The 16,095-nt window shown below is 41.7% G+C and overlaps 1 protein-coding gene across 6 annotated transcripts in view; it reads right to left on the reverse strand.

The window, feature by feature from the left end:
* LOC309663865 (carboxyl-terminal PDZ ligand of neuronal nitric oxide synthase protein) overlaps positions 1-16,095 on the reverse strand; it is a 302,668-nt gene that overhangs the window by 52,877 nt on the left and 233,696 nt on the right. For all 6 annotated transcript variants that reach the window (XR_014265505.1, XR_014265506.1, XM_082468485.1 and 3 more), the window contains one exon: positions 288-396. Coding sequence is in view for 4 of the 6 variants with exons in the window: in XM_082468485.1 (XP_082324611.1) it covers positions 288-396 (109 nt within the window). In the remaining 2 variants the exon portion in view is untranslated. The remainder of the gene's footprint in view (positions 1-287; positions 397-16,095) is intronic.

The following is a 16,095-nucleotide window of genomic DNA, read 5'->3' on the forward strand; positions in this document are numbered from 1 at the left end:
AAGGGGAGTGCCACTCCTGGAGCTGTCTGCCTGCTCCTGTTGCAGAGCCCTTAACCAATGGTCAAGATCTCTCCAGTTGTTCACATAAAACTAAGTACAAAGTTCAAATGAAACTAAAAGAGAATTGCATTATATAGAAGCAATGACAGACTAGTGAGAGAGTTCCCCTATATCTTGCATTAAAATAGCCACCTCCAAATCTTGCCTCTCTATCAACAGGGAGATGGGTCAATGTTAGGAGCACTCTGGTTCCATCAGAGGAAAATAAGAGATGACAGCCCCTTTACCTTCTTCTTGGATTTAAAGACGTTACACCTGAAGATATTGCTGGCACCATCTCGAGCGATATAGCTGAAGATCTTCAAGTCTTGGGAATCGTGAGAGACGTAGAAGATCCTACAGGAAGAACAACAGAAAAATGCACTGAAAATGGCATTAGGTTCAAATCTCCAATGAGGAAACCTCTGTTTAAGGACACTCTACAGACAGAGCTCACTCAAGTCAAGTCCTTAGAGAAAGCTTTCTTCCTATGAAAGCCACAGTGCAGGAGGCACTTTCCATGGGCTCCACAAACACTGACATTCCAGTGAGTGACCTCCAGATGTGAAAGAGTGGACACAGGTTGGACATGGACCCCACGCTATCACTAGTAAATCTGTCCTGGCAACTTGTATGTTAGAAGGAAAAAATCATTCCCATCCTTATCAGAGCAATAAATCTGCATCTAAGCCAGGGAAATGGGGGGAGGTTTCCTAATACCTGTTCACAGTTACCTCCAAATGAGGAGACTTAGGGAACCAGCAATGCTAACCGCATTGGGAGACACTCTGTTTCATTATTGTAGGTCCCTCGGTGAGAGTGACTTCACTTTCTGTCCCATGCCATCAAGTTCACAGCTTCCATGTATTCATTCCATCAGTCAACCAATCCCCCTGAGTGCACACCATGGGCCAGGCACTATCCCAGCAGCCAGAGGAACAAGCAACAGAACATATAAAGCCCCTGAACTCATGGAGCTCATATTCAGGAGATATCAATAAACAAATAGAAAATGAGTGCCATGAAGAAAAATAAGGGACAGAACATGACAGAGCCGCTATTTTAGACAGGGTGGTTAGCAGGAAGGCCTCAAAGAGAGGCAAAGACCTAATGATGTGAGGGTGCCAGTCACTGGACTATGTGGGCAAAGGCAGTGCAGAAGGTGGGAACAGCAAGTTTCAAAGCCAGGTGGTGTTTATAAGGTGCTCTAAGCATTCAAGGAATGGCCAGAAGGTCAGCGTGGCTCAAGTCAAGGGAGTGCGGTCAGTGACAGGGTCAGAGGAGCAATCAAAGGCCAGAACACAGGAGACCTTGAAGGGCAGGGGTTGTACTCCAAGTGAGACGAGAAGCCATTAGAGGCTTCTGAGCAGAGGATTGACTTCCTGATGCTTTAGACTAAAGAATCCCTCTGGCTGCTGTGGGTGGGCGGTGAGGGTAGAGGCAGAGGAAAGGCCAGGAAAAGGGGAAAATTATAAGCAAGGCCCTAATGGCTGACTCTTAGGTGGGCCTAGGACAGGGTACCACCAGAACTACCAAGTCTGAGTGCTGTCAACATGGGGCAGAGGAGGCGAGTATCAGGGATACATCAGAGGAACTGATTTGAGCATTGAGGAGAGTGTTGCTCTTGATAAACACCCTGGGGACACATCATTTCCCCCCAGAATCTTTTCCTCAATGAAAACACAACTTTTCCATCCCAGGATTTCACAGGCCTGGTATGTCTGAGTCAGTCTTTCTGTGCAGCACAGAGAGAACGGGATTTAGAGTCATATCCACAACTGTGCCCCTTACCATAAGGTAAGCCGGGGAACCCTCAGAGGCTCAGTTTTCTTATCTGTAAAATGGGACTTTTAATAGTAACACCTTGCAGTGTTACTGGGAAGATGAAATAATGAGTAAAGTGCTTTTTACTTCTCCTTACTGATATCCCCTCTAAGTAGCCTTTTTACTGAGATTCTTACCAAGGACCCCAAGAAGTCTGAGAGGGACTTTCAAAAGAGAAGTGATACAGAGAGGAGAACAATCCCCAGAAAAAATCCAAGTTCACCTTGGGGACCAAAGCTTCTCTGCTGAACTCTGCTAAAAGTCATTTCAGTTCATCTCACATGTCCACCAACTCTGAACGATGCTGAAATAGAGGTTATTATGTTTGTTTAACGTGGCTTCTAGGAAAGCTAATCTAACATTATCGGGCCTGCACCATAGAGTACCTGATTCTTCTAATGACGCCAAAGTGTCCTCCTAACACGGAAGGGACAAACCAACAACGGCACCTCAGCATCTCCTGCCTGAGCTGCAGGCCCACCCAGCCAGTCCATCTGGACACACACTCCTGATCTTCTCTCAAGCTTCAAATTCATCACGTTCCCCAACTAAATTAATCATCTCCCCTGTAATTCTCAGGCAAACATGGCCTTCCTTCTCCTAAGCTCTCTCTCGATGAGGGGCGCCATGTCCACTCAAGCCAGAAACCGGGGCAACACCTTTGACTCCTTCCTCCCTTGTTCTCCAATATCTGTCACTCATGACCAAGTTCTCTGCAGCCCTCCTCCTTGACATGGCTCTAAAATATACTTTTTCCCTCAGTTCCACAGTACTGCCTTGGTCCACAGGTCCTACTGTTCACCTGGAATTTTGCAACTCACCTAGTGTCTCTCTGCTTCCTACCTCACCTACTGCCAAGCCACTCTCTATATTGCTAGCAAAGTGGTATTTTTGAAAACACAAACCACATCCTAGTATTTCCTTCTAAAAACCATTCAGAGGTTTCCTACTGCCCTCAGACCAAGTCCAAACTCCTCAGCATGGAGCATCTATGTTTCTACTTTCATCTCTCTCCAGGAGCCTGACCTACATAGCCCTTCAGAACCAGGTGCATACATCTGCCTGCCTTTGCAACTGCTGTGACACCTCTGGCATCCTTGAAGACTTGATTCAGAGAAGCGTTCCCTGCCCACCCTGCCCTCAAGTCTGAGTTGCTGAATGCCCCTGGGTTTACCTTTACCATAGCACGTTATCTCATACTATGATGTTTATTTTTATATTTATATTTATTTTTTCAGAATTTAATTTTATTTTTTTAAATAGGTTATTAGTTATCTATTTTATACATATTACTATATATATGTCAATCCCAATCTCCCAATTAATCCCACCACCACCCCCCTCCCCTTTCCCACGCTGGTGTCCATACGTTTGTTCTCTACATCTGTGTCTCTATTTCTGCCTTGCAAACCGGTTCGTCCGTACCGTTTTTCTAGATTCCACATATATGCGTTAATATACGATATTTGTTTTCCTCTTTCTGACTTACTTCACTCTGTATTACAGTCTCTAGGTCCATCCACGTCTCTACAAATGACCCAATTTCATTCCTTTTTATGGCTGAGTAATATTCCATTCTATATACGTACCACTTCTTCTTTATCCATTCATCTGTCTATGGGCATTTAGGTTGCTTCCATGACCTGGCTATTGTAAATAGTGCTGCAATGAACACTGGGGTGCGTGTGTCTTTTTGAATTATGGTTTTCTCTGGGTATATGTCCAGTAGTGGGATTGCTGGGTCGTATGGTAATTCTATTTTTAGTTTTTTAAGAAACCTCCATACTGTCCTCCATAGTGGCTGTATCAATTTACATTCCCACCAACAGTGCAAGAGGGTTTCCTTTTCTCCACATCCTCTTCAGCATTTGTTGTTTGTAGATTTTCGGATGATGCCCATTCTAACCAGTGTGAGGTGATACTTCATTGTAGTTTTGATGTGCATTTCTCTAATAATTAGTGATGTTGAGCAGATTTTCATGTGCCTCTTGGCCATCTGTATGTCTTCTTTGGAGAGATGTCTATCTAGGTTTTCTGCCCATTTTTGGACTGGGTCCTTTGTTTTTTTAATATTGAGCTGCATGAGCTGTTTATATATTTTGGAGATTAATCCTTTGTCCATTGATTCGTTTGCAAATATTTTCTCCCATTCTGAGGGTTGCCTTTTTGTCTTGTTTGTAGTTTCCTTTGCTGTGCAAAAGCTTTTAAGTTTCATTAGGTCCCATTTGTTTATTTTTGTTTTTATTTCCATTACTCTAAGAGGTGGGTCAAAAAAGATCTTGCTGTGATTTATTTCAAAGAGTGTTCTTCCTGTTTTCCTCTAAGAGTTTTATAGTGTCCGGTCTTACATTTAGGTCTTCAATCCATTTTGAGTTTATTTTTGTGTATGGTGTTAGGGACTGTTCTAATTTCATTCTTTTAAATTTAGCTGTCCAGAGTTCCCAGAACCACTTATTGAAGAGACTGTCTTTTCTCCATTGTATATCCTTGCCTGCTTTGTCATACATTAGTTGATCATTGATCATAGTTGCGTGGGTTTATCTCTGGGCTTTCTATCCTGTTCCACTGATGTATATATTTCTGTTTTTGAGCCAGCACCATACTGTCTTGATTACTGTAGCTTTGTAGTATAGTCTGAAGTCCTGGAGCCTGATTCCTCCAGCTCCGTTTTTCTTTCTCAAGATTGCTTTGGCTATTCGGGGTCTTTTGTGTTTCCATACAAATTGTGAAATTTTTTGTTCTAGTTCTGTGAAAAATGCCATTGGTAGTTTGATAGGGATTGCACTGAATCTGTAGACTGCTTTGGGTAGTATAGTCATTTTCACAATATTAATTCTTCCAATCCAAGAACATGGTATATCTCTCCATCTGTTTGTGTCATCTTTGATTTCTTTCATCAGTGTCTTATAGATTTCTAAGTACAGGTCTTTTACCTCCTTAGGCAGCTTTATTCCTAGGTATTTTATTCTTTTTGGTGCAATGGTGAATGGGATTATTTCCTTAATTTCTCTTTCTGATCTTTTGTTGTCAGTGTATAGGAATGCAAGAGATTTCTGTGCATTAACTTTGTATCCTGCAACTTTACCAAATTCATTGATTAGCTCTAGTAGTTTTCTGGTGGCATCTTTAGGATTATCTATGTATAGTATCATGTCATCTGCAAACAGTGACAGTTTTAATTCTTCTTTTCCAATTTGTATTCCTTTTATTTCTTTTTCTTCTCTGACTGCCGTGGCTAGGACTTCCAAAACTATGTTAAATAACAGTGGCAAGAGTGGACACCCTTGTCTTGTTCCTGATCTTAGATGAAATGCTTTCAGTTTTTCACCATGGAGAATGATGTTTGCTGTGGGTTTGTCATATATAGCCTTTATGATGTTGAGGTAGCTTCCCTCTATGCCCACTTTCTGGAGAGTTTTTATCATAAATGGGTGTTGAATTTTGTCAAAAGCTTTTTCTGTATCTATTGGGATGATCATATGGTTTTCATTTTTCAATTTGTTAATATGGGGTATCACATTGATTGATTTCCATATAGTGAAGAATCCTTGCATCCCTGGGATAAATCCCACTTGATCATGGTGCATGACCCTTTTAATGTGTTGTTGGATTCTGTTTGCTAGTATTTTGTTGAGGATTTTTGCACCCATATTCATCAGTGATATTGGTCTGTAATTTTCTTTTTTGTAGTATCTTTGTCTGGTTTTGGTATCAGGGTGATGGTGGCCTCATAGAATGAGTTTGGGAGTGTCCCTTTCTCTGCAATTTTTTGGAAGAGTTTGAGAAGGATGGGTGTTAGCTCTTCTCTAAATGTTTGAAAGAATTCACCTGAGAAGCCATCTGGTCCTGGACTTTTGTTTGTTGGAAGATTTTTAATCACGCTTTCAACTTCATTACTTGTCATTGGTCTGTTCATGTTTTCTGTTTCTTCCTGGTTCAGTCTTGGAAGGTTATACCTTTTCAAGAATTTGTCCATTTCTTCCAGGTTGTCCATAGTAGTGGCACAGAGCTGCTTGTAGAAGTCTCTAATGATGCTTTCTATTTCTGCAGTGTCTATTTTAACTTCTCCTTTTTCATTTCTAATTTTATTGATTTGAGTCCTCTCCCTCCTTTTCTTGATGAGTCTGGCTAAAGGTTTATGAATTTTATCTTCTCAAAGAACCAGCTTTTCGTTTTATTGATCTTTGCTACTGTTTTCTTTGTTTCTATTTCATTTATTTCTGCTCTGATCTTTATGAATTCTTCCCTTCTACTAACTTTGGGTTTGTTTGTTCTTCTTTCTCTAGTTCCTTTAGGTGTAAGTTTAGATTGTTTATTTGAGATTTTTCTTGTTTCTTGAGGTAGGATTGTATTGCTATAAACGTCCCTCTTAGAACTGCTTTTACTGCATCCCATAGGTTTTGGATCATCATGTTTTTGTTGTCATTTGTCTCTAGGTATATTTTGATTTCCTCTTTGATTTCTTCAGTGATCTCTTGGTTATTTAGTAACATATTGTTTAGCCTCCATGTGTTTGTGTTTTCTATGTTTTTCTTCCCATAACTGATTTCTAATCTCATAGTGTTGTGGTCGGAAGAGATGCTTGATGTGATTTCAATTTTCTTAAATTTACTGAGGCTTGATTTGTGACCCAAGATGTGATCTATCCTGGATAATGTTCCATGTGCACCTGAGAAGAAAGTGTAATCTGCTGTTTTCGGATGGAATGTCCTATAAATATCAATTAAATCCATCTGGTCTCTTGTGTCATTTAAAGCTTGTGTTTCCTTATTAATTTTCTGTCTGGATGATCTGTCCATTGGTATAAGTGAAGTGTTAAAGTCCCCCACTGTTATTGTGTTACTGCCAATTTCCTCTTTTATAGCTGTTAGCATTTGCCTTATGTATTGAGGTGCTCCTATGTTGGGTGCATATATATTTATAATTGTTATATCTTCTTGGATTGATCCCTTGATCATTATGTAGTGTCCTTCCTTGTCTCTTGTAACATTCTTTATTTTAAAGTCTATTTTATGTGATATGAGTATTGCTACTCCAGCTTTCTTTTGATTTCGATTTGCATGGAATATCTTTTTCCATCCCCTCACTTTCAGTCTGTATGTGTCCCTAGGTCTGAAGTGGGTCTCTTGTAAACAGCATATAGATGGGTCTTGTTTTTGTATCCAATCAGCGAGCTTCTGTCTTTTGGTTGGAGCATTTAATCCATCCACATTTAAGGTAGTTATCGATATGTATGTTCCTATGACCATTTTCTTAATTGTTATGGGTTTGTTTTTGTAGGTCCTTTTCTTCTCTTGTGTTTCCCACTTAGAGAAGTTCCTTTAGCATTTATTGTAGAGCTGGTTTGGTGGTGCTGAATTCTCTTAGCTTTTGCTTATCTGTAAAGCTTTTGATTTCTCCGTCGAATCTGAATGAGATCCTTGCCGGATAGAGTAATCTTGGTTGTAGGTTCTTCCCTCTCATCACTTTAAATATATTGTGTCACTCCTTTCTGGCTTGTAGAGTTTCTGCTGAGAAATCAGCTGTTAACCTTATGGGAGTTCCCTTGTATGTTATTTGTCATTTTTCCCTTGCTGCTTTTAATAATTTTTCTTTGTCCTTAATTTTTGTCAGTTTGATTACTGTATGTCTTGGCATGTTTCTCCTTGTGTTTATTCTGTCTGGGACTCTCTGCGCTTCCTGGACTTGGGTGGCTACTTCCTTTCCCATGTTAGGGAAGTTTTCGACAATAATCTCTTCAAATATTTTCTTGGGTCCTTCCTCTCTCTCTTCTCCTTCTGGGACACCTATAATGCGCAAGTTGGTGCGTTTTATTTTGTCCCAGAGGTCTCTTAGGCCGTCTTCATTTCTTTTCATTCTTTTTCCTTTATTCTGTTCCGTGGCAGTGAATTCCATTATTCTGTCTTCCAGGTCACTTCTCCATTCTTCTGCCTCAGTTATGCTGTTATTGATTCCTTCTAGTGTAGTTTTCATTTCAGTTATTGTATTGTTCATCTCTGTTTGTTTGTTCTTTAATTCTTCTAGGTGTTTGTTCTTTAATTCTTCTAGGTCTTTGTTAAACATTTCTTGCATCTTCTTGATCCTTGCCTCCATTCTTTTTCCGAGGTCCTAGATCATCTTCACTATCATTATTCTGAATTTTTTTTTCTGGAAGGTTGCCTATCTCCACTTCATATAATTGTTTTTCTGGGGTTTTATCTTGTTCCTTTATGTGGTACATAGCCCTCTGCTTTTTAATTTTGTCTATCTTTCTGTGGATGTGGTTTTCATTCCACAGGCTGCAGGACTGTAGTTCTTCTTGCTTCTGCTGTCTGCCCTCTGGTGGATGAGGCTATCTAAGAGGCTTGTGCAAGCTTCCTGATGGGAGGGACTGGTGTTGGGTAGAGCTGGGTGTTGCTCTGGTAGGCAGAGCTCAGTAAAACTTTAATCCACTTGTCAGCTGATGTGTGGGACTGAGTTCCCTCCCTGTTGATTGTTTGGCCTGAGGTGACCCAGCACTGGAGGCTACAGGCTCTTTGGTGGGGTTAATGGTGGACTCTGGGAGGGCTCACACTAAGGAGTACTTCCCAGAACTTCTGCTGCCAGTGTCCTTGTCCCCACAGTGAGCCACAGCCACCTCCTGCGTCTGCAGGAGACCCTCCACCACTAGCAGGTATGTCTGGTTCAGTCTCCTATGGGGTCACTGCTCCTTCCCCCTGGGTCCTGATGCACACACTGCTTTATGTGTGCCCTCCAAGAGTGGAGTCTCTGTTTCCCCCAATCCTGTCGAAGTCCTGCAGTCAAACCCTGCTAGGCTTCAAAGTATGATTCTCTGGGAATTCCTCCTCCCGTTGCCAGACCCCCAGGTTGGGAAGCCTGATGTGGGTCCCAGAACCTTCACTCCAGTGGGTGGACTTCTGTGGTATAAGTGTTCTCCAGCTTCTGAGTCACCCACCCAGTGGTTATGGGATTTGATTTTATTGTGGTTGCGCCCCTCCTACCGTCTCATTGCAGCTTCTCCTTTGTCTTTGGATGTGGGGTATCTTTTTTGTGACTTCCAGTGTCTTTCTGTTGATGACTGTTCAGCAGTTAGTTGTGATTCCTGTGCTCTCGCAAGAGGGAGTGAGCGCACGCCCTTCTACTCTGCCATCTTGAACCAGTACTCATTATGATGTTTATACTGAAGCTTCTTGTAGCAAGAAGGGCCACATCTTGGTATTCCAGTGCCAGCACTGTGATTGGCACATAGGAGGTTCCTAATGCCTGCTTAGGAGGGAGGGAGGCGTCCTTGCTGTCATTAATAAGCACCCATAATGTGCTCAGCCTGGCTATTCATTTCCCCCACCCCCAGACAGAGTGAGGTTCCGTTAGTTCAGATGCATCACACATAAAACTCCTTTGATTTTTGAGTTTTTCATTTATTATTAGGTAATACCCTAAGGAATGTGAACTAGATTTAAAACCGATGGAGCAGATATGAAGGCAGACTGGCATGCCAACAAGGCACAAAGACATGGAAGGCACTCAGGGATGGCAGCAAGCTAGTGTTAACTTTACCTTGGTAGACAAAGCACCTTTTCGACAAATATGATGACAACCTGGGCATGGATGCAGCCACTCTCTTTGGACTGGAGCTCTTTGGAGACTGCTCTTTTATGTCTGAGTTCAGAAACTTAATGTGTAAGTTATTAAAAGTCAATAATCTCTAGCTAACTATAAAGTCAACTAGTTAGAGTTTAGGAAAGTATCCGCCAACACAATCAAGAAGCAGAAAGTTTTTCCATGTGACCTCATTCACCGACAAATTAATAAATCAACAAATTAAGGCCTCATGTCCAAACTTCTAGATCTAGAACTATATTCCAAGAACCCTTACTTCTTCATACCTTGGTTTTAAGAACTGTGATTGTGTGTGTGTTGGGGGTGGGGGAGGGGAGAAAGAATAATATGAGGACTCAAGAGAATAAAGAAAGATTTCCCTTTTCCCCTCCTTAATCTTTATCCTTAAGTCTAGTGCAGTTCTGATCCCACTTCCAGAAAGTATCTCAATTTTCATAACTTTCAGTATAATTAAAGGGTAGGATACCAAAGTAGTTCATATAGTGTTAATAATGATTACTAAGATCTTATTAGATTTATTCCCACTTCAAATTTCTTCAAATTTCTTGGTTTTATTTCAAAATATGCATAGAATTATAATTTTCACTCACTAATGGAACTGTTATGTGTTCAAGCCACAGCAACAAACTTTTCTGTACACTGTTATGTCCATAAACTTAACATAAATTACTGAAATATAAACAATATCTTGGGGAAACTGGATTTGGGGTTTATAGTTATGTTGGAATTCAAGTTGATGGATTGATAAAGAACCACTAGACCCACCACCAACACCCGCTTCTCACTTCCTTGACTATTAATCTATAGGTAAATGTGCTTCTTTTAGGAGCACAGAAAAAAAAATGGAATGTAGAGTAGAAAGAGACCTGTGTAGTCCTCAGATCTGTCCAACCCAGCATCCCTGTCATTCAGCATTTGTCAGTGATGGGCAGTTCACTCCAGTTAGAGTAGCCATTCCTCCTTTCGGAGGGCTTCTAATTACTTGGAAATTTCCCCTTACATTGATTAGAAATCTACCAACAGCAATGCAGTGGAAGGAAATGGTTGAAAACACTGGCCCTGGTGTGGGACAGATCTGGATTATAGGCCCAGGCTCTGCTGCTTACTAGCTGTGAGATCCTGGGCGTTATCTTGATTTACTCATGGTTCTTCACCTGTGAAATGGGGATAACCATAGTACTTTCCCTACTCATGAGGTTTAAAGAATGAATGCATGCAGAAAGATCAGCTTATAGCAAATGGTTAATAAATGGTTAACTGCTATTAGTACTGCCATACTACTGCCCTAGTTCTATCCTTTGGGGCCTTAGAGAACAAGGCTAATCCTTCTAAATGGCAACCCTTTGAAAACCACCACCATATTTATATTTACTCCTCTCATTCTTTAAAGTGACACACTTCCTCTTCCTTCAAGAATTCCTCAACCAGCCCATTTTCTAGATCTTTTATTGCTCTGCCAGGTTTGTACTGTGGAAAGAGTATGGGCTTTGGGTTGAGAGAGATCTGGGTTCAAGTCTTAGCTTTGCCACTTCCTAGCTGTTGGCCTTATGCAAACTACTCAGTTGACATAACCCTTTCTTTCCTGATCTGAAAATAGATAGATTAATGATCTCTTCATAGTATTAAGTATTAAAACACTCCCCTCCAGTATTTAACACAACGCCCAACATATGGTGAGTTGCTTGCTCAGTAAATACGATCTCCATCTTCCTTGTTAACCTTTTCTGTACATACCCCAATCTACCAATGACTCTTAAAACACAGTTCACAGAACTGAATGCATATTCCTAAAGGGATGAGAACACGACAGAGTGAATTTGGATATTTTCTATGCTCTAGAACTGAATTTTTAGCAAAGCATCTCTGATCATATTTTTTTCTTTAGTTACAGCATCTCACTGCTCATTCACACTGTGGTCAACTCAAACAGTCAAATCTAATTTGCATAGCTGCTCTTAAGGCAGATTTCCTAAGCATACTTGGTAACTGGTTTTTAGGACTGTCTCCTAGGGATCACTATTTCCTTTTCCAAGCTCTCACAGATCATCTGATTAATGATCTCTTCTAGAATTTTGCCCAGGGGCAATGACAAGTTCACTAGTCTATAATTCCTAGACCCAGATTTTCCCCCTTTCTAAAAAGTGAAGTATCTTTTTCTTGTAATCTTCTCATATCTCATCCATTCCCCATGATTTTGCAAAGATGATCAATCATCATTTTGCAATCACATTCTTTAGGACTCCAGGTCTTAAGTGACCAAGGCCTGGACACATTTAAACGAGTGAGGGACGCCTGCCTTTTTCCTCGTGGTTTTCAAACTTCTATTTTTCAAATCACCTATGTTCTAGTGTTTCTAGTTTGAAGATCCGACGGTTCTCTACTTGAGGTAAAAAAAAAAAAAAAAAAAAAAAAAAAGGAGATACATAGTTAGAACAATGGGACTTCAGAATATCTCTTTGCCATGTGCTACTCTCTTTTCTTTTATACTTTTCTTCTCTCATCGTCAGTCTTTTCCATGAACCCAACGCATTCAGGGTTTCAGTTCCTCTGCACTTATACTTGATTTTAAGCTCTGCTTTCCATACTGTGTACTTCTCAAAAGACATTTTATGAAAATGTAGGCAGCCATGTGATTTTTCTTCATGGTCTCAGCTTTTTGGACCCAATTAGAATAAATTATGTTGTACTTCTGTCTTCAAGTTCTCATCTCTTATTTCCTGAGACAACAACCTTACTCTGTCACCATCCCTCTCTCTGGATGTTATACACTCGAAAATGCCATGGCCATGTCCCCCCAGCAATTAGTATCCTGTCCCTACTGCCCCTTGTCTCCATGGGGACTGCTGGCTGACCTTGGAACCCACCGGCTACAGAGAATGTGAAGGGTCTTGAGTCACCTGCAAGGTTTCCTGAGTATACATCCATGCTCCCCTCTCCAAGACCCACAGACACAGAGCTCCACAGAAAAGTCTCCATGCTGTCTTCTGCTCAGAACCTGCTGGGTCTCACCTAGCCAGCTGGGACCTGCCACGGCAGAAAGCACAGAATCTCAGGACAGAGGATCTAGACCTGCCATGGGGCCCCAGGCAAACTCTTTTCCTTCTCTCAGCCTTCTTTCCTAATCCTTAAAGTAAGGGCAATAAAAACATCTTTCAGAGCAGTTGTAAAGTTCTGGGATGGGCAAATATTGAAAGTGGATGAGATAGTAGATGGACAAATATTCTATAACCCATTGTACAAATACTTTAAAACTGTGGAAATAACTCTAGAAATGGCAAATGGAAGAACAAAGAGAAATCATCCCTGTTCCCCCCAACATCACCATCTCTCTGGGGGTTCTCCAGTTTGAATGTGGAGAAGAGATTTTTCTCTGAAGGCCCTGGAAGGCACGGGCATCCCTAACCCACAGGGACACATGGAAATGAATGAAGATTGAAAAGATAAGCTACCAAGTAACTTGCAGATGGTAAAGACAAAACCCAGTGGGATCTTAAGGGAAAACCTCTGGGAGAAGAAGAAGCATGATGTGAAAAATGCAGAAGACAGAAAACAGAACCAACCTGCTGCTTGAGACCAGCTGAGCGTGGCACAGCCATAAAGTCATGGTCCTGGGCAAACCCAGCATGACTTCTGCCCACAGGAGCAGTGATTCCCCAAGCAGCCCAGACCGTGTGATTTTTGTGGGTCCCCGCAAAGGAATGTGTTATCTTCAGAGGGCCTAGGGAACATATTAGGAAAGGTGGTGGTTGGAGGGAGGCCCCCAATGCTTTGCTAATAGAACCACACCAAAATCTACAGCAATGAGCACCCCCCAGCCTTACCCCCAGCCCCTGCATGCTCCCTGAACACTGGTGTGTCTTCTCTTCCCACCCAGTCCTGGAGCATTCACACAGTTCCACACTTCTGTCGCTGGTCATCATTCTTTTCCCCAGGTCTCTTATTTTAATCTAATCTTTAGACCAAATTGTCCTTCATCTTGATCATTTCTTCCTATTACTGCTCTGGTCTGATTATCTTTCTCTCCCACTGTATTTTCAGGGCCCTTTATCACTTTGGCTGGTTTTCTTTAATTAGAAGTTAGGTCAGTTTTCATCTTCTTCATCCCTCAATTTAGCCATTTTCAGGGCTGCTGTTTGGCATAAAGGAATGGTGATCAACTCATGAAATGGTGCCACAGTCCCTCATGGAACTGATCTCCTTACTTCACAGCTGTCTGAGGTGTAGGAATACATTGTCCAAGATCTGCTGGCAGCCATAGCTGGGCCGTATTTCACAGACCTGCCTCACCACAGTGTGACCTGGAAAGAAGTCTGGGATTTTAGGGCTAGGAGAGACCTCGTGAGACAGTCAAGCCCATCTACACAACTGCAGGCAGAGAAATCCGAGTATCATAGTTGATTTCTAAGGTTTCTTCAAGGCATAACATTATAAAAATGTCTAAATTATTATGACAACTGTCTACTGTGTACCTAAAATAAGTAAGCAATCAATTGAATTTTAAAATCTAGTGAGAGTCAGACAAATACACATTTATCTTTTGAAAGTCCAGTTAAGTTACCCTCACGGCCTATCTCAGCAGTTAATTTATGTTTTGTTTTTTTAAATTTTTATTTACTTATTTATTTTATTTTTGGCTGTGTTGGGTCTTCGTTTCTGTGCGAGGGCTTTCTCTAGTTGCGGCAAGCGGGGGCCACTCTTCATCGCGGTGCGCGGGCCTCTCACTATCATGGCCTCTCTTGTTGTGGAGCACAGGCTCCAGATGCGCAGGCTCAGTAGTTGTGGCTCACGGGCCTAGTTGCTCCGCGGCATGTGGGATCTTCCCAGACCAGGGCTCGAACCCGTGTCCCCTGCATTGGCAGACAGACTCTCAAACACTGCGCCACCAGGGAAGCCCCTAATTTATGTTTTAATTTCACAGCTGTTAAGAAGTGCTTTCTTATATCCCACAAAATCTTCCCTGGTTTACTTGAATCAACCACAAACCACCATATAGCACTTTCTGAATACCAAGCACTGTGATAAGTAAACTTCCTCTTGTTCACTACTTGACAAACAGGCCAGTGTCCCTCACAAAACCCCAACAATCCTTTCACATACTTCAAGGCTTTAACTTCTCTGCAACACTGGTAATTTCTCCAAAATAGCTGTCGCCTGCTGTTGGCTTTCAAAAACGAAATCTTTGCACAGGCTGCCAATTCTTTCTCCTCTGCTTCCGTGTTATCTGGGTTCGCACATTTGGCGTTTTCATGTTTTCTGCGGTCAGCCAACCTTCCTACACTTCTGAGGATCCTCAGGCTTCCTGAAGACTCTTGCTCAGAGACACAGCTTTCCTCCTGAGCCAGAGAGCGGAGAGAATACCAGCACACCACAAATAGAAGGGTGCTGCTTTGACTGGTGTGTGCTGGGGGAGCCTCGCTTAGAAAGCTGCATCTTCCTCTCCTTTCCCCATGAACAATTTGTCTTCTTGCTTTCACGACAGGGAAAACTTCCTTTCTTTAAGTGGTATGTGGAGAAAGGGATCAGGCATAAGTCTTCCCAATGCAAAGTAAATCATAATCAGAAGTTCACACCCTTCCTGATCCACTCCTCTGTATCCCTTGAGATCCCTGTGGTTTTGTGGAATAAAAGAACTGACAGAACAGAGCCACAAAGCCTCAGCTGAGATGGCAGCTCTTCTACTTTCTCAAAGCTCTGAGCTTTAGTTTTCTCAACCTCAAAAAGGCACGAGAAGAGTCTCACAGGATTGTTATGCGAATCAAATGAAATGATTTATACACAGTGCGTGGCACATAGTAGGTGCTCAAAAAAATCTTTACTGAACTGAAGTGAGCAAGAATATTTGTTAATCTCTTGTGTCCCTCTCATGTGCCAGGCACTGCTCAAATCACACTACACATAAAAACTCATTTAATCCTCACAACCTTATGAGGTGGGTACTACTACTATCCCCATTTTATAGATGAGGAAACTGAGAGGGGTTAGTTAACATTCTCAAGGTCACACAGCTAGTAGGTATCTGTATTAGTTTCCCAGGGCTGCTGTAACAAATTATCACAAAGTGATAATTTACAACAACAGAAATTTAACCTCTCAGAGTTCCAGAAGCCAGAAATCAAGATATTGGCAAGGTTAGTTCCTTTGAGAGGCTCTGAGGGAGAATCCAGTCCACGCGTCTCTCCTGGCGTCTGGTGGTTGCCGGCAATCCTTGTTATGCTTTGGCTTTTAGTTGCATCACTCCAATCTGCTGTCTCCATCTTCACATGGCCTTCTTCCTTGTGTCTCCCCTCTTTGTTTCTGTCTCCAAATTTCCCTCTTCTTATAAGAACACCAATCATTAGACTTAGGGCTCACTCTAATCAGTTATGGCCTCATCTTAACTCAATTACATCAGCAAAGTCCTTTTGCCAAATAAAGTCACATTCATAGGTATCAGGGGTTAGGACTTCAGCATATCTTTTTTGAGGGACACAATTTGGCCCACTGCAGTCTCTGAGACAGAATTTGAACCCTGGCCATCTTAACCAAGTCCTCCACATCTGTATTATCTGCTTAGCTGATTAATAACTGTCAAAAATCATTCAAATATTAGATTGTTATTATTACTATTGTTATCTCTACATCTAGCTAGAAGTC

Source organism: Balaenoptera physalus (genome assembly GCF_965194825.1).
Source record: "Balaenoptera physalus genome assembly, chromosome: 1".
NCBI lineage: Eukaryota > Metazoa > Chordata > Mammalia > Artiodactyla > Balaenopteridae > Balaenoptera > Balaenoptera physalus.